This window comes from Mytilus galloprovincialis, chromosome 6, assembly GCF_965363235.1.
Source record: "Mytilus galloprovincialis chromosome 6, xbMytGall1.hap1.1, whole genome shotgun sequence".
In the NCBI taxonomy this organism is placed as follows: domain Eukaryota; kingdom Metazoa; phylum Mollusca; class Bivalvia; order Mytilida; family Mytilidae; genus Mytilus; species Mytilus galloprovincialis.
In genome coordinates this window covers 44,184,809-44,210,451 of record NC_134843.1, presented here as the reverse complement: position 1 = coordinate 44,210,451, position 25,643 = coordinate 44,184,809, and the positions used below count along the sequence as shown (strand labels likewise).

At 30.9% G+C, this 25,643-nt stretch overlaps 1 protein-coding gene across 1 annotated transcript in view; it reads right to left on the bottom strand.

The window, feature by feature from the left end:
• The window catches only part of LOC143079672 (inositol 1,4,5-trisphosphate-gated calcium channel ITPR3-like), a 100,006-nt gene extending 77,853 nt beyond the window's left edge, over nucleotides 1-22,153 (bottom strand). The window contains exons 1-5 of the mRNA XM_076255145.1: nucleotides 22,035-22,153; nucleotides 19,637-19,763; nucleotides 10,896-10,969; nucleotides 10,142-10,275; nucleotides 9,536-9,622 (exon numbers count right to left, since the gene is read on the bottom strand). Coding sequence (XP_076111260.1) covers nucleotides 9,536-9,622; nucleotides 10,142-10,275; nucleotides 10,896-10,969; nucleotides 19,637-19,743 — 402 coding nt within the window. The 5' untranslated portion in view covers nucleotides 19,744-19,763; nucleotides 22,035-22,153. The remainder of the gene's footprint in view (nucleotides 1-9,535; nucleotides 9,623-10,141; nucleotides 10,276-10,895; nucleotides 10,970-19,636; nucleotides 19,764-22,034) is intronic.
• Nucleotides 22,154-25,643: the final 3,490 nt, after the last annotated feature.

Below are 25,643 nucleotides of genomic sequence, written 5' to 3'. Positions count from 1 at the left end.
AACATTGCTACATTGTATAATAACGTATATGATATAAAACTATTCCGATTAAGTTTGTAAACTAAGTATCTTATGTTTTAAAGAGCAATCGAACAATTATAAATGAGGTCGTAACTACCTCAGGCAAGACGAACGTAGGATATTTGAGCTGTTCTGCTTTGTAGGTCTTTTTGCTATTGAGATCCTAAATGTTTTATCTATTTGATTTCTGTCATGCAAAAGGATGGTTATCCATTCCGATTGGTGTCATACGACAGTTTTAGACAGAAAGAGAAAAAGACAATAACAGATTACTTTATATGACCGCTGTTTTACTATCTTTATAGCATTAAACTAATAGAGTTTATCACATGACATATATAGCCCGTTGGAAGTTACGCCTAAGATGTTAAGCTTATATTGTTCTCAGTTATGGTGTATTTTTTCTTAAGATAACTTTTCTCATGTGTATTTTTTTTCTATCTAGATTGTAAAATAGGTCTATCTTAATTGTAAGATAGCTCTTCCTAATTATTTTTTATATAACTTCGCTCAAAACGACTACAGAACATCAGTTTTAATTCTGTTCCTTTTCTGTGTGTTGTCTTGCTTGATTTGTGGTACTGAATGTATACGTCACATCCGGTTTTTTATCCATTAAAATTAATTAGTGCACATTTTGAAGGGCCGTAGCTCAACAAAGATTCGTTGTTAAGGGAATTTTTTAAACCATCCATTTGGTTTTAAAAAAAGTTTGACTACCTGTCGATACATTTATTTTTGGCATTGCGGGAAAGTCATGTCTTCTCTGACTGTTCATGACGTTAAAATACTAAATCCCTGGGATGTGTTTTAGTTGATTTTAGTCTCTGATGTATGATTTTTAATTATTATTTGTTTTGGCTTTTAAATAGCTGTCAGTAACTGCATGTACTCTCAAATCGTACTTTCTTGTTAATTTGACCTGTTGATACTATTTGTAATGTTTTTGTATTCTTATATAAGTATGGATTTTGTCTATATACCGGCTTTGATGTTTTTGAATATCTTAGTAATTTCCACTTCTTCGTACTATGAACATCAAAATTATTCTTCTTAAATCTGTAGTTTTATCTAGCTCTATTTGAATAGTTTTTTTGTTGATATTCAACCCATATGTAACAAGTGTTATTATATTTATTTGTATTACAAAACGTTCTTGGTATTCCTTTTAATATACACAGAAGTAGTATACCTAAAACGACAAAGTTATTTTTCATTAACCTGTATTTATTATGAAACCGGTTTTGTTCAACAGTGATAATTTTCTAAGGATTGTTAAAAACTTCGCGGTGGTGTCTTGCCATGGCTTTGTTTTGTCTGCTTATGGCCTTGAATGTTTGTCCCTTATAATTTTATTAACTATGTATTTGCATTCATGTATCGCAGATCAAATTTATTCGTTCATAGTGTGTTAGTTAACGTTTTTTGATTGAGTTAAACCTTCCAATTGATATTTTATCGTGTGTTTTTCGCGTTGAAGGCCGTACATTGACCTATAATGGTTTACTTTTATAAATTGTTATTTGGATGGAGAGTTGTCTCATTGGCACTAAAACCCCATCTTCCTATATCTATTTGATAATAAATGATATTCTGTTGCATATGCTTTGCACTGAGGAGAACAATATATATCTTTTCTAAAATAATTTGAAAGTTAAAATAAAAGATGGTCAAAGTTTTCATTTTTTTTAATTCGAAGGTAGCGATTGTACCTTCTGAAGTATTCTATGCTTCTGAATGTACTTTTATTTAATGCAGTCAAGTTATTAGTTCTATGTATACTATAACTTAATTTTCTGCCTCAATAGGCTGTTTTTGTAATCGTACAGGCTATAATAAATTTGTACATTAACCAAATTACTACCATGAACAATTTTCTCTGATCTTGATTGGTGTAAATAAAATCCCTACGTCATGACCCTTCCCTTGTAGATGTAACCAAGTTCAATTACTACTCTTTATGAACAGGAATAATTTGTATCGCCTGATAAGGTCATCTATTTCTGTAAATCATATTTCATATCAAACTAATTCAGTTTAATAAATATGGGGCATGAAATTGATTTATTTACATGCGGCTATATATAACAAGGCCGATCGAAGTTTTATTTACAAATCATAAAACAATTTCTATAGAGTTGGTCATCAGAGTCTTTTTCGTACTTAATTCAAAATACGGGCAGGTTTATACATTTTTTTTATTATTATTTATATTTTATGAATAAAAAGAGGATTGTGATACCATATTTATAATATATGATCTTTATTACTTTCCATAGTTCAGCTATGTTTCTAGTTTTCTCAGAACTTGTATATTTATTCTCCGCATATTTGTCTTTTTAAGGTGGTACCTAACACTACAGGGAGATAACTCGGTAAAGTCAGCTAAACGTTTTAATTACATTGTGTAGTAAAGGGAATATTAGGCTTCTCAGTGATAAAAATTGGTGTTTGTCAAACTGCTAAATAACCAGTGTAATTTTTCTGATAAAATGGTTGGTTCAAAACTTTTGAAATTTTTATATTTTTGTTAAAGGGTCAAAGTAAATATTTTGTCAAAATTTTATGAAAATTAAACGAGCCAAATTAATTTTAGTGAAAGTGTTGGGGACCACCTTAAGAATCTATTGTCAATTTTCAAGTAACAGTGTTTAATATTTTCCGTCTTTTCTTTCAGTTCAACAAACAAAATTTCTTTGATTTTTTTATTTTATGTACAAGGTAAGAATTCGTGACTAAGTGAATTTCAGTCTATTGAGGATATTCACATCCGCTTTATAAAATTGGAGCAGAAATATGTCTGACTAAGGAATTGACATATGTGATGAAGGGAGTAGATAATTCAATTTAAGAATTGAATGCTTTGTTTTGTTACTTCCTTGGGGTGTAAAAGCGTTGACCGAAGTACATTTTGCATGAAGCGTGGAAGCGATTCATTCTTAAAATGTGCGCACGGTCAACGCTTTTACAAGCCTATGAAGTTACAAAGAGAAGCAGTCAATACTTATTATTACATTTTTTAGCTAGGATCATGAAAATACGAATTTTATAAAAAAAAAAAAAAAAATAATTCACCTGTGCACTTTATTGTGTGACCTCGTGTTATCATGACTGATAATTTTTATTGTGTAATGCAATTGCTTAAGGAATAACATGTGATGTGCAGTTAGCCAATCAGAATCACGTATTATAATGAAACATACATCCAGTGTAATTATATGCAAATGACTTTAAAAAGACCCATAACAAGTGTAAAGATTCAATAACGTATCTCCACTTAGAAGGTCATGCCAAAACTCACTCTTTTGTTTTTTGCTTTTATCTTGTCTTAAGTTTCATACCTATTTAATATTAAACATTGATATAAACAGACACAACAGGTTGTATTTAATTTAAAGTATATTATTTACTGTATAAACACAACGTTTTTGATAAAAAGAGCTATGTTTCTGTTGTATTGTTTTTGTAGTACGAAATTGGACATGAACAAGACGAGACATTTACATGACAAAATGAAAACACTGTTGTGAGCACTTTGACTTATACAATTTTATTTTCTGACGAGAATTGGTTGTTAGCTGTACATACGGATTATTGATGTAATTGTGATGTCAAAAGTGGGACCTTTTTTTTGAAATAACATTTTCTTTCTTCTTGTCCTGCATGCTATGGCGGTTTAAATTTGAGAATGAACTATGACAGATATATTTCACTTTTGATGAGTTTCAGTTTATTAAGTTTATTCGGATAATTCAAATCACATCTGACCTGAATTTCTGTGGCATTTTTTGTCTAGACTTTAGAATCATCAGTTTATTCATATTACTGTTATACTATATAAAGCTAATATAACTGTTTGACCAACAGTTTATGATTTGTAGCATCGTTTGAGGTATACAATGATGATTAAGTAATGATTTAAATACAAAGAAAAGGGAAATTATTCTGGAAAAGAAATGCTCTACCATGTTTACGGTACATGCTTTTAAGACAACATAATAACCTTAACCTAAATTTGATAAACAAAATTATGTTTACCAATTAAACTTATCGACGTTTACTTTGAATAAAATCCTAACATTCTACTCAATTCATATGCTGTTCAATAATTGCTAAGAAAGAGAATTTCTGATAAGTCATTACTAATACTAGTAATCTTTTCAATTTTCAAAACTAATGAATTTGTTAAAGTAAAACTAGATATTTCTAATAAGAAGCTTTCGAAAAAGGTAGAATTTTACAAAAATAGATTTTTGTCTTATAACAGAACATTCATATTATCAATATAAAACGCTTTTTCAAAAATCTTGAAATAGAAAAGAGAATGGAAACAGAGAATGTGTAAAACAGTCAACAACAAAAACAAAGAGAAACAAGAATGTGTCCAAAGTACACGGATGCCCCACTCGCACTATCCTTTTCCATGTTCCATGGACCGTGAAATTGGATAATTATCTAATTTGGCATTAAAATTAGAAAGATCATATCATAAGCAACAAGTGTACTAAGTTTCAAGTTGATTGGACTTCAGCTTCATCAAAAACTACCTTGACCAAAAACTTTAACCTGAAAATCCCACTTTCATTTTCTATGTTCAGTGGACCGTGAAATTGGGGTCAAAAGTCTAATTTGGCTTAAAAATTAGAAAGATCATCTCATAAGCAACAAGTGTACTAAGTTTCAAGTTGATTGGACTTCAGCTTCATCAAAAACTACCTTGACCAAAAACTTTAACCTGGACGGACGAACGGAACCATAGACGGACGGACGAACGGAGCCACAGACCAGAAAACATAATGCCCCTCTACTATCGTAGGTGGGGCATAAAAACAGCCCATGATTGCTTATGTATCTTCAACGCAGCCAGAAAATCTTGATTTAAAATAAATGTAGTTGTTTAGGGTTTCGATAGACACACAAGAGTTTGGGAATCGATTGCATGAATCTTTGCTAGAAAACCAAAACAATGGGATCTAAAAAAAAAATCCGACCACAATTAATTTTGACTATAATGGAATTTCAAACATATTTGTGTACAATAAGAAATTTATGTTCAACTGGGCAGTACATACCATCGAATATGTGTCCAGTCTTAAACTCTGTGAATAACATGACCTCTTTCCTGTTTACAAAAGTTTGATTTTTCGAAAAACTAAGTATATTGTGAGATTACCTTAGCCGTATTTGACACAACTTTTTGGAACTTTGAATTCTTAATACTATTCAACTTTGTTCTTGTTTGGCTTTATAACTATTTTGATATGAGCGTTACTGATGAGTCTTATGTAGACGAAACGCGCGTCTGGCGTACTAAATTATAATCCTGGTACCTTTGATAACTATTTACACCACTGGGTCGATACTACTGCTGGTGGACGTTTCGTCATTGAGGGTATCACCAGCCAAGTAGTCAGCACTTCGGAGTTGACATGAACATCACTTTTGTGGTAATTTTTTAAATAAATTTCCTGTTTACAAAAGTTTGATTTTTTCGAAAAACAAAGGATTTTCTTATCCCAGGTATAAATTACCATAGCCGTATTTGGCACAACTTTTTGGAATTTTGGATCCTCAATGCTCTTCAATTTTGTACTTGTTAAGCTTTATAACTATATTGATATGAGCGTCACTGATTAGTCTTATGCAGACGAAACGCGCGTCTGGCGTACTAAATTGTTATCCTGATATCTTTGATAACTATTAAGATTTGATATTTTCTGTTTGTTGTTTTCTTTCTGATAGTTAAATAAAGGCAACAGTAGTATACCGCTGTTCAAAACTCATAAATCCATAGAAAAAACAAAATCGGGGTAACAAACTAAAACCGAGGGAAACGCATCAAATATAAGAGAAGAACAACGACACAACATTAAAATGTGACACACACAGAAACGGACTAAGCATTATACAAAATCTTATGAGAATAACAAATATAACATCAAAACCAAATACATGAATTTGGGATAGATAAGTACCGTGACACGTCTTATAGTAATGTGAATTCACACTCAAAATTAAGAGAAAACAAACGACACAACGGAAACACAACGTTAAAATGTAACACACACAGAGACGAACTATGATATAGCAATGGCCATATTCCTGACTTGGTACAGGACATTTTTAAAGGAAAAAATGGTGGATTGAACCTGGTTTTGTGGCATGCCAAACCTCTTTCTTTTATGGCCATGTGAAATATAACATTAAAATGACAACACAACATTACAGGACTACAATATAAACAAGAGGCTCTCAAGAGCCTGAATCGCTCACCTGGTAAACAATGCCTTATTGAACATATTGAACCATGCCAGGCAAACATGTACAGCTAACAATTCTTCAATATTACAAATATATATGACTTACTGTTTATAAATAAAGAAAATGAGACCAAAACACAAACACTTAAAACTTAGCAATGGACTGTGAAAATGAGGTCAAGTTCGAATAAAACCTGCGTAACCGACATATAGATCATAAAATATTTTCATACACCAAATATAGTTGACCTAATGCATAAAGTATTAAAAAAATAGACCAAAACTAAAAAAGTTAACTTTGACCACTGAATTATGAAAATGAGGTCAAGGTTAGATGACACCTGTCAGCTAGACATGTACACCTTACAATCATTCTATACACCAATTTTAGTAGACCTATTGCATATAGTATAAGAAAAACAGACCAAAACACAAAAACTTACCCCTATGTTCTATTTAAAGTAAGGGCGGCCATGTTTTTTGACGGATCAAAAATCGAAGCACACACTTTGTGCAGGATAATCTAAGGAACTATCATGCTAAGTTTCATCCAAATCCATTCAGTAGTTTCAGAGGAGAAGATTTTTTAAAGTTAGCAAATATGATGAACAAATTGTGAAAAATTGTCATTAAAGGACATTTACCCCTTAAGGGGTCAATTGACAATTTTGGTCACATTAACCTATTTGTAGATCTTACTTTGCTGATCATTTTTGCTGTTTACAGTTTATCTTTATCTATAATGATATTCAAGATAATGACCAAAAACAGCAAAATTTCCTTAAAATTACCAATTAAGTGGCAGCAACCCAACAATGGTTTGTTTGATTCGTCTGAAATTTTCAGGGCTGATAGATCTTGACCTAATGAACATTTTTACCCCATGTCAGATTTGCTCTAAATGCTTTCGTTTTTGAGATATAAGCCAAAAACTGCATTTGACCCCTATGTTCTATTTAAAGTAAGGGCGGCCATGTTTTTTGACGGATCAAAAATCGAAGCACACACTTTGTGCAGGATAATCTAAGGAACTATCATGCTAAGTTTCATCCAAATCCATTAAGTAGTTTCAGAGGAGAAGATTTTTTAAAGTTAGCAAATATGATGAACAAATTGTGAAAAATTGTCATTAAAGGACATTTACCCCTTAAGGGGTCAACTGACAATTTTGGTCATATTAACCTATTTGTAGATCTTACTTTGCTGATCATTTTTGCTGTTTACAGTTTATCTTCATCTATAATAATATTCAAGATAATGACCAAAAACTGCAAAATTTCCTTAAAATTACCAATTAAGTGGCAGCAACCCAACAATGATTTGTTTGATTCATCTGAAAATTTCTGGGCTGATAGATCTTGACCTAATGAACATTTTTACCCCATGTCAGATTTGCTCTAAATGCTTCCGTTTTTGAGATATAAGCCAAAAACTGCATTTGACCCCTATGTTCTATTTTAAGTAACGGCGGCCATGTTTTTTGACGGATCAAAAATCGAAGCACACACTTTGTGCAGGATAATCTAAGAAACAATCATTTTAAGTTTCATTCAAATCCATTCAGTAGTTTCAGAGGAGAAGATGTTTGAAAAATTGTTAACGACGACAGACGACGACGACGACGACGACGGACGCCAAGTGATGAGAAAAGCTCACATGGCCTTTTAGGCCAGGTGAGCTAATAAATAGGAGAACACAATTGACAAAGAAACACACGAATAATAGCTAACAAAAGGCAACAAGTTAAAAATTTTAATACGCCAGAAGTGAATTTTGTCCACACAAGACTTACTAGTGACGTCCAGGTACAAAAGTTTGAAAGCCGAAACAAGTACAAAGTAAAACAGCATCGAGGACCAAAAGTTCAAAAAAGTTGTGCCAAACACGGCCAGGGTTTTCTGTTAAATACCAGAACATCCCTATCATTTAGAATAATTCATACATTTGCAAACAGTAAATTTTATAAAATGGCTATACAAAAGATATACATGATAAAACTGAAGTATTAACTAATTACAGGAAACAACCGAAATACATTATATAACCCGACAAAATGCAACACAAAAAATAGACACATCCGAATAAGTGAAAACCTCAACGCCAAGTGACGTCATATTTGAAATTGTAAAAAATGACAAAAAATGACGTCACATTTGAATTTGTAAAACAGATCATCAAAAAATTAAAAATGACGTCACATTTGAATGAATAAGATAGAATTAGGATTGATTTAAGATTATATTTGAACTAAATACAGATATTACATTTAATAACAATGCACATTTCAATACTTATTAATAGCAAAGTACGGTAGCTATTAACTTTATTATATAGCTATGTCCGGTTTGTTTTGAATCTAACTTCAAACGTAAAACATCGTACAGATTACGTTGAACAAAATCAAATTTAATAAATGAAGGCGGTGATTAATTTTCTTTACCATAACACATGAATATAACAGAAAAGACGTCAATACATTTGACAAAATCCGATGAGAATTACAAATAAAACTGTTTTGTTTATTTTATATTGAATAGTGATATGAGTAAATTGAGGGTTTTGAAATCTATACAAAAAGGACATAGGTTTAAGAGAGAAGCTAAAGATCAAAGGACATTCAAATGCATAAGTCGAAGATAATAGGCAACTCCATGGCAAAAAAAGAAAAAGGCCAAAAGACTAACAGTATACAAAACATGACATAGGAAACTAAAGGCTACACGAACCAAACCAAATTCAAATTTAAATGAAATTATCTTAATAATGCATAAAAGTAACTGAACACAATTCAGGGAAGCCATGACTAGACTACATCTTACTTAGGATTCCTCAGCAGTGATATAATAAATAAACACATTTCCCTAAACTACAAAAGTTTAACTCTATATTGAGTTACAGGTTGCCTAAGTTTGACCAAAGTTAATCAATAGTATTTTTTTCATGTCCCAAATTAAAATTAAAGTTGCAAGAAAATGGTATATGTTGGTCTTTAACTGAAAAAAGAATGTGCTAAAATTTCTTATAAAAACTGATTTTCTGTTATGCAATATATTTCGGTATATAAGAGATAAACAATTTTCCTGTTTTGCCCTTTTAAGGTGGAGTTTTTGTTGAGACAAAATAAATTAAAAAAAACCGTTAAGATAAGTGATATAATGAAGCCATACATGGCAATATTTCATCGTTGTTCGTAACAAATAGGACATCCTCTGTAGTAGCTGATAAGATGTTTTGATTGTAAGACATGACATTACCTGAACAATTTCCCCATAGCGGACACGTTTCCCCATTTGTCGTTTCTGTTCCGCTGCATTGTCTGCATCTTCAGCTTGGGCTGCAAGCTACAAAATAAAATAAACATTGAAAAAAAGTAATCAGAATAAATGTCGTTTAATGATTTGCCTATTATATTCATGATCTATTATTGGATTATATAACATACACTGAGATGCTTTATATCTTATATGAAAGGCCTAAACGGAAATAAGTTTTGAAGTCCATTATTTATCAACGTTCTCATTGAAAACGCGTTGGAAATAATCTCGATTGTGGTTCTAAAAAACCTTAGTTTTGTTAATGAAAATAATTCACCCAAAACCACTATGTGTTGATGAAAGACAGATAAAATGCGACAAGAAGCAAAAGGTCAAAAAGAAAGTCAAATTCAACAATTGCAAAGAAAGAAAAAAATTCTACGAACAAAATGCATTCATCAATTCTGATAATTTATTTAGCTTTTCTAAAAACAGCAGTAAAATACACTCTCATCATCCAAATAAGATATTATGCATATCTACAAATGTCATTTACACGCTATTGAAATGATAAATTATATGCTAAAAAGAATGAGTGCACTTTACCTTAGCTTGGTGTAAAATGACACCCTTGTCATTTACATCAAGGAGATTTCCTTGTGATGTGGTTGGTGCCGATAGCTTCCTTAACTTTTTATTCAGTTTATAGCGGTTTTGAATGCAGACCTCAAAAACAACCGCTGAAATAGAAGCAAAACATTATTACCATATAGCATGTAAATTATACAATTAATATTACGTGCTATTTTTTTTATATATAATTTAAGGAAATAATCGGAATTTCTTAAAATTCTTTCTGTATCTATAATGCTGTTTATTGGAGCTTTGTTTTCTTTGTTTGTCATCAAATGAAAAGTACAAACGGATATATTGGTTGAATTGTTACAATTGCGTCAAACATGGGATCTAAATTATCAAATGATGTCTTTTTTTATTTGTAACAGATCTATTTTTACTCGATCGTGTTATTTTTCTGTTTCTTAGCAAGTACAAATACGTTCTATATTTCCGACAATGTACATGTACTGTTTTTGTCCTGCAATTTAATCACGACACTTGAAAGCTTTTATCGTTTAAACCTGAAATCATTGTATCTGATTAAAAAAAACGTCTTCTTAGTTAAAACGCAGACAACAAAAGGAAATATCAATATACTAGTAACCATTTGCTCAACATGGAAGCGGGGTAACAGAAAATATAAAATACCAACATATTTGAGTACCTATTATTTACATAACAGTTGACTGATTGCAGGCTAAAAAAAGAATCAAAGAGAAATTTCACTGCATATCATACAAACCATGTGGATTAGGTATCTTTGTTGGTTTTTCCCTGTCCTGGTTCTGGTAAATGTATAGTCCACTATGGACAGAGCTATAAATACATAGATACTTATATATTAATCACAAAGTGTATGTAAATGAAAAAGAACCTTGCTTAAGTGTAGCATCAGAGGAGCCAAAAAAATATTTGCCAAATTTAGACAAATAACCTGATTATACACCAATTATTACGAAATTAAAGACAGAAATGTAATTTGAAAATTTAAAGAAAAGTTTTGGCTATATACATATTAACACGAAGCCTAAAATTTATTTAAAAAATCAAATCAAATCAGTTTGAGATGTTGGATTCGTAGTTATTTTCAGCTAAAGTTGAGTAGCATTTGTTTGTAATCAATCATCAGATGAAAAATAAATGTCGGAAAATTATTACAAAAATATTGATTGTAAACCTAAGTACCAATGTTCTTTGCTATATTTTATTGTTTCATCGCATTTGATGCTTTTTCTCCCGCCTTTAAATGGCCGACTTCAGTCGGAAATTACACAAAAAGAGATTAAGTTCACGTCCATTCATGTACAGCAGCTTTCATAAGACAGAGTGTAAATATGTTGAAATAATTAAATCATTTGCATTTATTAGCATTATGTCAAATGCAATGAATTGCCCTCTTTTTTTGTAACAAAAATAATCTTGAAGATGGTATATTTATATGTTCCTCTGCCAGTGAATACGTCTTGACCGTAAATTGACTCCTATAGTTCAAATAAGGATACACAATACAAACAGCAGATGATCATAGAAGATCTTGTAAAACAATATCATCAAATGAAGTATTGTAAACACATCCAAATGTGGGACAAACCTTCAAATATAACTCCCCCGATGGGTAGTATCTGTTACACAGTAAATATCTATATATCGATGTTTATTTACAATACCTCATTTAATGTGACTGTATAACAAAATCTCTTGTGACCCTTTTCAATGTACGAAAAGATGAATTATAATAGTTTTCAAGTTATTAATGTAGTCTAATAAGATCATAACACGTTAGATCATAATACTAATAATGTTTTGAGTATGGATTGTCAGCTTCAGTTACATGTCACAGGTTACAGACTTGATCATTGAAACACTATATTTCTACAAGGATGATTGGGTTAATTGAACAATTTCGCTGCCATCCATTTCATAAACAAATCTTACGAGAATAATAAGTCATGAACATTTCGGAACTAGTTACGATCGTTCTTTGTCATAATTGTGAAAAGAGCTCCGGGGTTCTATTCACGTCGTGTTGTTATTTATATTTGATAAATTCCGATCGCGATGAATGATGTATGATGGTTATATTAGAGGCTAACATAAATTGAAGCACACAGATTGGATATCAGATGGTTGGAGGTTTTGGATTTACCAGCTACGTTCTTTTGTAACAATTATAGAGAGTTCTATAATGAATAAAACAAATAAATCTTAAACGTCTTTCACCTTATTTAGTACGAATAGATCTGTTTTTCGGAACTATACCATAGGCAGGCCTGCCAACTTTCCAATTTTATTCAGGGATTTCCTTTATCAAAGAAATTGACCTAATTAGTTAATAAAAAGGTACCAGGATTACAATTCAGCTAACCCATTTTAATCAAGGAATGAAAACAGATTTTTAATTACATATTTGCGTAACTAAAACATAGAATTATGATTAAAACACTTATGCACAAAAGATGCAATGAGTTCTTTTGTTCTGTAATCTCCCGTGGAGATTTTGAAGAATTTGCTGGTATGGATATATATCATCATCCGATTTCACATGGATAACTGAACGCGCTTGATGAAGCTAATTTGGCTAGCAAAATATTGCGTGAATCTGTATAAAATATAACAAGTATATTCACAACACTCGTACGCATAATCAAGTTACACATATTTCTTCGTATTTACATAATTGTGATTTAGAACCCGTATCAGTTAATTTCAAACAGATAAAAATATGTAGTTGAATTGTTAAGGAATATTTTAGACTTACGATACATTTTACACTTAAGATTTTTTTGTATAAAGAGCTACTGGTATGTATATTCTTTTCATTAACCCGACGTCATCATCATTGCAAAAGACAAAAGTACGACAGTCAGACGGTTTCATATAGCACCAATTAATAGAATAGAAACCTAAATATAGTTTCTAAAAAGCACATGGTATATGGTTATATTGTCATTAATGCATTGGTAAATTAAATAAACTCATTATAGACATTATGATGGACTTGTTATATTTGCGCCAGACGCGCGTTTCATCTACAAAAGACTTATCAGTGACGCTCGCATAAAAAAAGTAAAAAAAACATACGAAGTTTAAGAATATTGAGGACCAAAACATTCCTAAAACTCTTGCCAAATATAGCTAAGGTAATCTATTCTTGGGAGAGAAAAAGCCTTTGTATTAGAGTAAATACTAATTAAGGTTAATATTTTTTTTAGCAAGAACAATTTATATCTGCAGATATTGTGAAGTCATACATTAAACTTCATAACAGTAAATGAAAAATCGGCAGTAAGAGATAACTGTTAGTTCTCATCAGAATACTTTACTTTTGGTTGTATAATTTTTCCCCAAAATCAAACACAAAACTATCAAGCTTAATATCCCTACCTATGCCAACTGCCCGTTTATTCTACAAAAGATTTACCAGTGACGCTTTAATACAAAAAAGTCAAAAGGCCAAAGAAACCATGTCTTATAAGTTAGTACCTCTATCAACATAAGCAATAAATATTAATTGACTCCTAATGATTGACATAGTACTATGGGTAGTTCAAAAGTTACTGGATTCAAATGCAAAATGGATACCTATCAATTATTGCACATGTGAAAAAAATGTGATAGGGATGTAGCGAGTACATGAAAAAAATGCTAGCATTGCTTTTTTTTGGTAAAAAAAGTATCCTTTCTTTGTTTTTCTATCACAGCATTTGAATATTTCGTTTACATTTAATGTTTGATTAAAACAATAGAAACGTATTGATAATTGATTGATTTATAGTGCACGGCGCTATTTTTTATTGATGTAGATTGACCATTGATACCCTTGAGGTATAACCTTTATATCAGAGTTACATTAATAATGCTATTATTGGAGTATTATACTAAAATAATGGACATATCTTATTTATAATGTAAAACTCGCTTTTATAACATTCAGTTGTTAAGTTAATATTTTATACAAAAGTATTTTAACCTTCAGAATAAAACATAACCCAATATCAAGAATAGCATCAGTTAATGTTTAGCCACTGAAAAATTATAATTATTTTATCAACAAACAGATGATTCATTGCTCATAAGGAGAGTGCGAACATAATTGAAATATACTGACAAAGGTAATACAAGTACATGATCCTAAATAATTCAAATTGAATGATTTTAGTATTATAGGACATTTGGTGTTTTAAATAACACACAAAAATCATTAAAGGATTATGCTAGGTATACGTCAATGAGACATCAAACTAAGGACAAGAATCACCAAAAGAAATATAGAGAAAACCATAGTGTCTTCAAACAAAGACCGGTGTGTATACAGTATGCCAAGCTTTAAATTGTTCAGAGTATATAAAAGTTGTGCATCAATTTTACGGAAACAATCAAAGATCTGTTACTTAAACCAAATTCTCAAAAATGATTAAAAACAAACAGATATTATGCTCACTAATTTTTAAAGATAACGTGACGACACACAACTGTCATGAAAGTTGAATAAACTAGCTATAAAACCAGACTACATAAAAAAGAAGATGTGGTATGATTGCCAATGAGACAACTATCCACAAAAGACCAAAATGACACAGACATTAACAACTATAGGTCACCTTACGGCCTTCAACAATGAGCAAAGCCCATACCGCATAGTCAGCTATGAAAGGCCCCGATAAGACAATGTAAAACAATTCAAACGAGAAAACTAACGGCCTTATTTATGTAAAAAAATGAACGAAAAACAAATATGTAACACATAAACAAACGACAACCACTGAATATACAGGCTCCTGACTTGGGACAGGCACATACATAAATAATGTGGCGGGGTTAAACATGTTAGCGGGATCCCAACCCTCCCCCTAACCTGGGACAGTGGTATAACAGTACAACATAAGAACGAACTATAAAAATCAGTTGAAAAAACCTACTTGTTTCTTCAGTACATGCTTTGACCGAGTCAGGAATATATTAAACAGGTGTTTTCCACTGAAGAGTCGTTTGTAGGCTAAACGCAGGTCCCGCATACAATATTTAAATCCTGGTATATATGATGGGTTTCTTTTTGTCATTTTGTTTAAATTCAAGTTTGATGTTGATTCGTGACGGTACGAGACGAAAAAAAAACTGATATCTGATTTTAAGGGTATATGATCTTTGAACATAGAAAGCAGATAAAGTTTGACATTGGCAATATCATTATGATATCAATTTTAGATTTACATACCTGATATATATCTAGGTCTAAACTAATGAATGTGTGGGTTTTTTTTATTTGATAGATGCTTTTGTGGTTTTTTTTTAAATGATTGTTTGTTTTGAGATTGTAACATAATGATGACCGCTGTACCCGTATTTTGACTTTTATTTTTTATGTCAGTTTTGTTAACTCATCGTTGTAAATATAACGGAATTTGATGCGACTGTCATACAAGTGAGAGCTTTAGCACTTTAAAGTCAGGTTCAATCCACCATATTCTACATTTGAAAATGCCTGTACCTAGTCAGGAAATATGACAGTTGTTGTTCATTCGTTTGATATATTTTGCCATTTGATTAGGGATTTTACGATTGAATTTTCCACGGAGTTCAGTATTTTTGAGATTTTACTACTTTTAAAAAGAATAGAATTTAGAAAAAAATGAACACTTAACATGTACCAGAAAATGTAATCTCTAAAAAATGACAGACAAGAAAGATGAGCACACAATTTATCATTAACACAATGTATCATTATGAATAACCAAGATAAATTGTCGTCCGATAATATTTTCTCATTGCCAAAATCAAAGTTGTCGTTAGTATAGGACTTACAATAACACTTTAAATTCAAATGTTTCCCTTAACGGATTTGCAAATGAAAATTTCAAATTTTCTTAGTCACCTATAACATATTCTAATTTTTGTTACTATTTTGCGTTTAGATATGAAGTTCAGTAATATATAAAATATCCAAGTGACGTAAACATTTGCGTATAAAATTTGTATTGGACAACAACAAACAGTTAAGGTAATTTTCTGCTTTTCAATACTCAAGTGTATCCTACAAAGGGGAGATTATAACTAATTAACTAATGTTTTCTCTGATGTTACAATAAAAATTGTACACAAAGCGCACATTTTGTGAAAAATATTCGTTTTATCTGTAACGAAATAATGTTTTGTTCCAAAGAGAAGCAATATATCATGATAATTACATGTATGTATGATCCTATTTGAACATAGGCAATAAGGGCATAGAAAATACTAGTAGAGGAAAAGCACGTTATAATAATTGTTATTAGAAAATTGAACGGTTAAGTGCATGTTATATTAAAAAAAAAAATGAAATACTTAAGAAAACAAAATGAAAATTCTTGAACAACAGAAAAGAATAAAATAAAGGACATTTGAAATTATAGTTATATCAATGAATTCAACAGAATTGCATATTTTCAATACCAGGAAACTAAATGTAGAAGTTTGTTTCGACAATCTTAAAATTATTAAACGTGTTGTTTTCAATTTTTTAAACCACTGGGTCGATACCTCTACTGGTGGACTATCAGTCCCCGAGGGTATCATCAGCTCAGTAGTCAGTACTTATAATTAGGTACTGACAAGATTTAACAAACTTGACTAAAATTGTCCGTTTATAAATTTTAAAATTATTAAGAAACTAAGGTTTCAACTCCATCAGACAAAGTTGGTTTTAGATGGATTTGGCTATTTATTTTAGGTATTTCTGATATGCTGCTCTTCAACGGTTTCGGTACTTATACATCTTCGGATTTCAAATGTTTGGCTTTGAGCGTTTCTGATGAAGGTAAATCCAGAAAAGCGCTTCGGACGCAAGAAATTATGAAACGTGTGATATTTTTCTCTTAACAACGAATTTCTGAATTGGTTATTGGGAACTTATGCATCGCCCACATCCTATTAATCTAGAGTAAAATATCTTCTCTATATCTTGATATAATCCTCGAAATCGATACATATGGACGACTTTATACTTGAATCTATGAGTAACGTGATGATTTCAAATATTTCTTATTGTCAAGTTCCCATACATAGCAAATCGTCGTTCCATCACGAAAATATATCAGTTCGTTACGTGCATGTATCTGAAAAGATGTATGGAGATTATCAGCAGTGGTAGAATCCTCATACAAAAATTTCTCAGAGTTAATAGAAATAACTACTGACATCTAAACAGCATAAGTTTTACGGCCAATATCAGGAATTGATTGATCGAAACGATTTGTTGGTGTCTCAACACACTTGCGACCTGTTTTCATGTTTGAAGTTCTTTATTATGACATTTTGACTAGGTGTGAACTTGGATGGCAGGTGAAGCATAACAGGAACCGATTACACTGGCGACGCAACCGATCTACTTTTGTAGTTTATGGGATCAAATTTTTATTGTAAATTTTGTTGATTTGTCCTAATCGGTAAACTACTTTCGCCTTAATATATGATACTAGAGTTACTAAAATCCAAATTGGTGTAGCTTATGTATCATAAAAAGTAAAATCACAGAAATACTGAACTCCGAGGAAAATTCAAAACAGAAAGTCCCTAATCAAATGGCATAATCAAAAGCTCAAACACATCAAACGCATGGATATCAACTGTCATATTCCTGACTTGGTACAGGCATTTTCTTATGTAGTTAACTTTAGTTCTCTTTCCGTAGTTTTTGACTAATACCTTTTTATATCTTCAAACCTTTCATATTTCCTACAAGTTATCAGCTATAGTTTTACAGAAACTGTTCTTGAAGTTTCCTAAATGTTACAGTAACGATCCGTAGAGTTATTTAATTGTTATCATTGTACCGCTACAGAATCTACAAATAGTTATATTATCTCTAATAAAGACAAAGAATTTATGTCTGTTTGATAACATTACATCGTCTAAAGTAAAGAATCACTGTATAAACATTGAACACAACTGAGATAGACAAGGAATATCTTTCATCCAAATTAATTTTGACATGTAGAGCGAGTTTAAACATGGATATTTGTTAACCCAAAGCTTTTTACAAACACCAATTTGATTTGTTACCAAAATTGTTTGCATACAATATCGACAATATGTTATATATCATTACAGTGTAAGCAAACCACAAATTGTAAGGGAAATAAGTGGATCAAACAATGATGGAGCATGAATTTCAATAAAACTGAATGCTTAAAGTGTCACTTTATGACCGTAAGAAGGAATTAATATTTTGACATTATACCAAAGAAATTTAAAACATAGTGCCAAGTTTGTCAATTTTTTAAAGATGCGGTAAAAAAAAGACATGTATGCATTTAGGTGAAATTTAAATGATTTTAAATGATTTTAAACATTTAATGAATCATAAACTTAAAGAAAATGACGCCATCAAGGCAAAGTAAGTAAGTTTGAAACTATAAATCAACAAGGGTTTCATCTCCCTCAGGCAAAAGTGACCGCAGATGGTTCATTTGGTTATATAGCTCCTCAATAGTTGTGACTTTCATATATTCGACTTTTAGAGTTCCCGATGAAGGTAAATCAAGAAAAATGCTTCAGACGCATGACATTTATAGTGTATCTTTTTTTTTAATTTTTTTACAGTACTAGGTAGATATTGGTTGTGGTGAACTTTCAATCCCCAGTGATATCATTATAAGTAGTCAGTACTTCGGTACTGACAATATTCATAACAAACCTTTCAAAAATTGTCAGTATTTCTTTGTAATTTTATGAAAAAACTACTGTTCCAGCTCATTCAAACAAAGTTGACCTTATAATGATTTGGTATTTTTTTTTATAAGAATTTCTTTTTCGGTTTTTTTACATTATTAGCTTTCAAATACAATCAACGTTATTTCGAGTCGAAGGGACCGTATTCGACTTATCCGAGGCTCGACTCATCTGAGGTCTAATGTATCAACACAAATTTGGAATGAATGAATTTCGGCATCAAATTTGCTTTACTAGTTATTTTGATCAGTGTGCCGCTTTTATACGACACGTAATGACTGTGTATTCAATCTCCATATTTGTTTGTCACTCATGAAATTTAAATACACAAAGACAGAAACAAAACAATCACAAATGAAATCAACAAACTTACAAAGGTCAGTCCTATGAATTATGAAATCATTCGCGGAACGAAAGTTCAAAAAGATTTCGGATGTTCGAAGGTCATCTGCTTTGCATTCAATTAATATAAAATTATCATAAAAGCGTTTCGGGCGCATGAAATTCATAAAGTGTGGTTTTTCTTTTTATAGCACCGGGTCGATTCCGTTGCTGGTGCACTATTAGACCCCAAGGTTATCATAAGCTCAGTAGTCAGTACTGAAATGATTCACAACAAACCTTTCTAAAGTTTTCATTATTTAATTTTTGAAATCATAAAGAAACTAAGGTTTTAACTCCTTCGGGCAAAGTTTACCTTATGTGGATCTCTAAAGTGATTGGATGAATTGGGCATACTTGATATATTTGACAAGCGAACACTACATAAAAAATTACCTTGATTGGACACTGTAAGCATACCCTTCTGTTTCTACAGAGTATAGCGCAATCTGGTCCCCTACACACAGGTATTCACCCATCTGATGATTTGTCATCAACATCATTTTGTCTTCTTGAAGAATATCTAAAATAGATTTTAACGAATACTGAAACACAGTTTGAATGATGAGAATATAAAAGCGTATGCAAGAAGTGTCCACTAGGCTTAGATACCACAATACTGACGCATTAACAACATGTCACCGTCAACTTTGATTACCTCTAGACCAATTCCTGTCTTGAAATGTGTATCATACGGAATGTTTGAATATTCAGCTCGAGTATAAAAGACAGGTATACATATATATTATTATATGTTGGTAAAACACTAATGTTTAGTTTAGGTAATACACTTAGACTAAATCTCAAAATATTAACAAAACATATCGCGTTTATGACACGCGTTTCTGATTTAACCTAAATCTAACTTTCCCAAAAGTAAACATTTAAATAAGAGACATTAAAACCATTTTTATTTATTAAATGTTAAGTTTTTGTATTGCAGTCTAAGCGGAATAAAAGATGATTGAAACAGACTGGTCTTAAACAAGTAGGTATTTCAGGCGAATTATAATGGATTATTTTTTTATGACTGATATTTCAAGGTTCACTTATGGCACAAAATGGCCTAAAATATCAACTTTATCATAAAACACCAAAAAGGTCTCAAATTGGTTCGTAAATGGGTCTATTTCAAAAGTCTAAATGCTAAATATATCGGTTCTTTTCATAAGAGTACATAATATTCTCCAAAGTAAGCTCATTTTGGACATTTTGTCAAAATATGATGATTTTGTGCATTTTTCAGACCTAAAAGCTTCAGAAACACTTTGGCTGCCACCTACGATCCAAAATGTGTTGTAACGAAAAGATTCCAATTTTGATATAGATTTCATTAATATAAAAACTTTTTGGATCGGAGATGGCGGCCAAAGTAAATTATGCCAAAAACAATTAAAATTATGGGGGAAAAGTACCAAAATTGACCTTTAATTACAAATTGTGTTGATTTAAGGGGTCATAGCTCGATAATTTGTAAAGGAAAGTGCCAGAAAAAATAATCTTGTCTTAATAGTATCATCACAAGTATTTCTATATGAAATTTTGAATAATTTGGCCAAATTTAAAAGACCATAAAAAATTCAGGGCCAATTTTAACCCTTCGTGAACCTTCTCCTTTGTGGCATCAAGACATTTGAAGGCAAATGAAAGTTTTGAAAATGAAATAAAACTTTGGAGACATTACACTGAAATTGACATCATTTCTCTCCATTTTCATCCAAAAGCTTCGTCTCTAAACTAAAAACACAAAAGAGATAAACAAAAAAATCCTTAGAGAATAAGTAAAACTCAAAACAAATAATCGGAAAAAATACTCTCCTGTGCAATTTCGATAAAGTGAATATAAAGAGGAAATAGTAGGGAATTCAAATATAATTAATATGTTAATGAATTAAGTGCAAAAACGTTGCTTTTAAGTCGTATTATTGTAATAATTCATAAAGTCTAGATGAAACACGTATTGATATTGTTCAGTTTAAAAATGTAACACGATATGGCCGAAAAAAACTTTCATTCCCTACAACTGATTAATATATACATAATCAAGCTTTTCAAACGCGCGCTTATTTTTTACTATACTTTTTTATTCTGATTTTTAACAAATGTTCGATAGTCAACATGCAGGATTGTGTTGCTTTTATTCTACCAAAAAAAGTGTTAAATTGATATTCTAAAAGTGTATTGCTAACATGTGTCTTGTGTTTTTGTTTTGTTTTATAGATCGTTAATGTAACTGTTGAATTTCATATTCCATAATCGACGATCGTTTAAGTTGAAGTAGGAAACTAATTATCTTTAATAACACAGGCCAGACATTTTGGTAACGTGTATCTGCTAAATAACACCAATCTTTATATGGCCCAACTACATTAGAAATTCAAGATTGTTATGAAGTCTATTATTATCAGTATAATTGTAGCTTAACAAAACTTATTTTTGTATTATATCGGTGTTGTATGTATATCATGAGATATTTAATTGAAAGACTAACCAAATACAGTGTATAACATTAGTTGCAATATAAGACTTTTCTGAGATTCAGGAAAAGACCATTTTTGATATACAAACAGTTTAAAGCAAATTAGTTATTCGGAATAAAATTCATATTATTGAAATTCATGATAAAAAAAATACATGTTATGTGACTTTGAACAAAATTATAACTTTGACGAAAAACAGTTACAGTTACATAACATGAGAATTGCTGAAAATAATTATTGGAAAAAAAAACATTTTGACAAAGTACAAATTTTAAAAAAAACTAATCGTTAAAAGTATTTTTTAAGGAACTTACCCAAATTTTAACAACTATGTATATTCCATTCCTATTTCCATAAAATATCTCTTCATCTTAATTAGTTCTTCCCTTTTAGAGTAATGTTTGATATCATTGTGTACCAACAGAAAACGAAACAATAAAATTGAACTATCTCTATACAACGTATTAGACTATTGAGCTTAATTAGATTGATCACACGCCTTGGGATGTCCTATTCGACACAGAGCCTACCTTATACATAATGCATCTTGTAATTACTTCAATATCAAAGTGGATTAATGCATTTGCAGCAGCCATAAATTTATTTTCAATAAAATACATTTTCCAAGTATTTTCTGTTATATTGTATACATTTTTTTTGCTTAAACTTACTTATACTTATTGGACATGAAACCTATTCGAGATGTTATATCAAGATACTCAATTAAACGATTAAAACATATTTCTATTTATCGCAAATTTCGTGGTGTCGACGTATCAAAATGACTAGCCAATTTTCGAATTGATTTATTGTATCATTATGATTCTAGACTCCTCATGTAATAAAGCTGAGGAGGAGGAGTACTCAAAACCTTAGTTCATCTCGTCAACAATAAGGAAATTAGTCAGAAAAGTATAAAGATTTTACTAACTGGAGTTGGCGTGTCATAGAACTTATTCATGGATTGACATATATGGTAATCCTATAAAATGCAAAGAAATGACACTGTATCTAGGGATTAGCATTGTTATTATCCTCACTTTGACAATTAGCTGTTTCAGAATAAAATACAATTTGGTAAAAGTGTACACCAAAATGTTGTGATATAATATTTCTTGGGTAACGGTTTCGAAAGCGTATTCAAAACATTGTGATAGGCGAAGTATGTCTTAAACAATAAATTCTACCAATGACACGACGCAATTTTCATTTTGGGTACAAAAAAATACATTACTATTCTGTAAAGGCGAATTGCGAGAAAATCTTCTTTTTATCACATATCATACATGGTTAAGTGGACATCAAATACATGTTAATTGATTTTTTTTCTACACAGTTTTAACAGACAATTGAGACGTATTACTGACACTTAAATTTACCCTTAATTCTTTCCAGTCAATCTCATCCTTGTGGGAGTTTCATGATTGAAAAACTTTATGTGTCTGCAACATCTTAGTTTAAAGAATCTTATGCTTAATCATAATAAAATTGTTCCAGAAGAAAGTTTATTTTCTATCTTTTTTTAATAATTTTGTTGAATTTACTTGATCAGACAAAACATAAATACCTATCAAAATATTCATAGCCGTCTATAATACAAAACGAGAAATTGTTATATCAGTAAAGGTTTACGACCTGTATGAGTTTGGAAATTCGAACGAAGGAAACAAGCAAATTCAATTTTCATGGATGCATTAGAATCTAAGATAATGTATATTATTACATGAAAATATGAAGTATAACGGTAATCACATAGTTTATATCAATCGATTTTACTGTCACAGATTTATTCTAACGAGTGTATACAAGTCATCAAAAATATACTTATAAGTTCAGAGCTTGAAGTAAGACAATTTCCGTTGTCTATATACAAAAGTTTAAAGGAACTTATCACAGATACTGACATATACCAAGACTACAGTGTGGGTCTTATTTGGGTGTAATCATGATGTGTGGTAGGTCGATTCTTTGTAAGCATAACACGTGAAAATTGAAATTATTTTCCGTGAAAACAGGAAATGAAGTCGGACGTGACACGTGAAATTACAAGGGCCTATTATTACACCGATAAGCGAAATACGAGATTCTGACAAAACAATAAGCGGATTCCGGTATAAGAATGACATACGCTCCCCATTTATATGAGACAGTCAACTTGTATTTGCATTAACTTCAGGAAGGTTTGCCTTGATTTTTTTTAATGGCCAACTGTATTGAGAAAGAGCAGAGAATTAAGCTCTGCTGTCGTATACTCTTTTCTAGTGTCGTTCTTTGTGTCAACTGTCTTTTTTTTATTGAAGTCATCAGTACCATTCCTTATACTCTACGAAACTATGTCTATATTGTTACAGCTTAGACTTGAGTGTGTTGGTGTTGTCTGTGTGAAATGTTAGTTTTTGACTTGCCGGAGTGATTTCATGCGTGTATGATGTACCCATATTTTGACTATTTTATTTTGATGTCTGTTTTGTTAACGAATCGTTGTAAATATAACGGAATTTGATGAGACTGTCATACAAGTGTGAGGTTTAGCGCTATAAAATCAGGTTCAATCCACCATTTTCTACATTTGAAAATGCCTGTACATAGTCAGGAATATGACAGTTGTTGTCCATTCGTTTGATGTGTTTTGTCATTTGATTTTGCCATGTGATTAGGGAATTTCCGATTGTGTTTTCTTCGGAGTTCAGTATTTTTGTGATTTTACTTTACACTATCCTACTACCTTACGGAAGGGGAAATGTTTTGCAACAAACAAGTGAAAGATTTTTTGCTCTTTTTTAAATCACATGATATGGTAAGTAATTAATATTGTATTGATGAATATTAGAGAATTATGTACAAACCAATCAATAATCAATCAATCAATCAATCAGTTCAAAGTTTTGTATTTGTCTTTGCTTAACTGGTTTAATTCTAGGATTTGCAAACAAACAAATAATGCTACGTGAAATCTTTCTATGTTACACTGGTAATTGATATTTATCATAACTCATGAAGACTTTATAATTGGTTTCATCTATAGACATATATATTTACTTAGCTTTATGTGCTTGCTTGACCTATTATTGATTTCAATTACAGTTAAATACAACGTACGTCAATACAAGAATAATATTGAATTAAAACTCTTTGTGGGAAATTGTAGAAAAAATATCGTGTAAGAAGAATAAAAAACTGAGTTTATACAATTGTGTTATTTCTGTTTTTATTTAATATTCTATCAACGGTTTTATTTAGTTATAACCCAGTTAATGAAGAACTGTGTTGACGTAGACTGGTACTTGTATTAGTTATTGAATCATTGTGTTAATCGGACATGATTGTATAATAAAAACCAGGGCTAATTTCATGATTCAAAAATAAATTTCGCCTATAATCGTTTGCAACACGTAAACAGTTCAATACTATAATTTAGCTGAATGAATGTTGAATATGATTTCTCTGCGGGTCAGCTACGTGCCCTGGCACATTTCTTCTTTCTTTAAAGACTCGGACTTTTTGATGAAGGGTATAAATCTTTGTATATGCTTCAATTAATCCTGTCAATAAAAAATCTAATATTGGTTAGTTTTATGAATCGTGGTTCATTAAGAACGAGATAAATGATGCATTGTTATCATGCAAAAGAAAGTTTAATTGAATCTACTGTTTATAACGTATATATTTCTTGAAAGAAACTTTAAAGGTAACATTTTTTATCTGTTTGAATTACTCTTTTGCTTCGCTTAATCTTTGATTTCACGCTTAATAGTTTTTACATAACACGATAACGTAATATGCATACTATATTCTTGAAACTTATTTGTCATTCTTTTAAAGTTTTGTGCCCAAACAAACTTAAAGGTAGATAATAATGCAATATCAATATGACATCAACAATTAAATGTTTACTTATATTCACGGTGGGTAAGGTTGTCCTG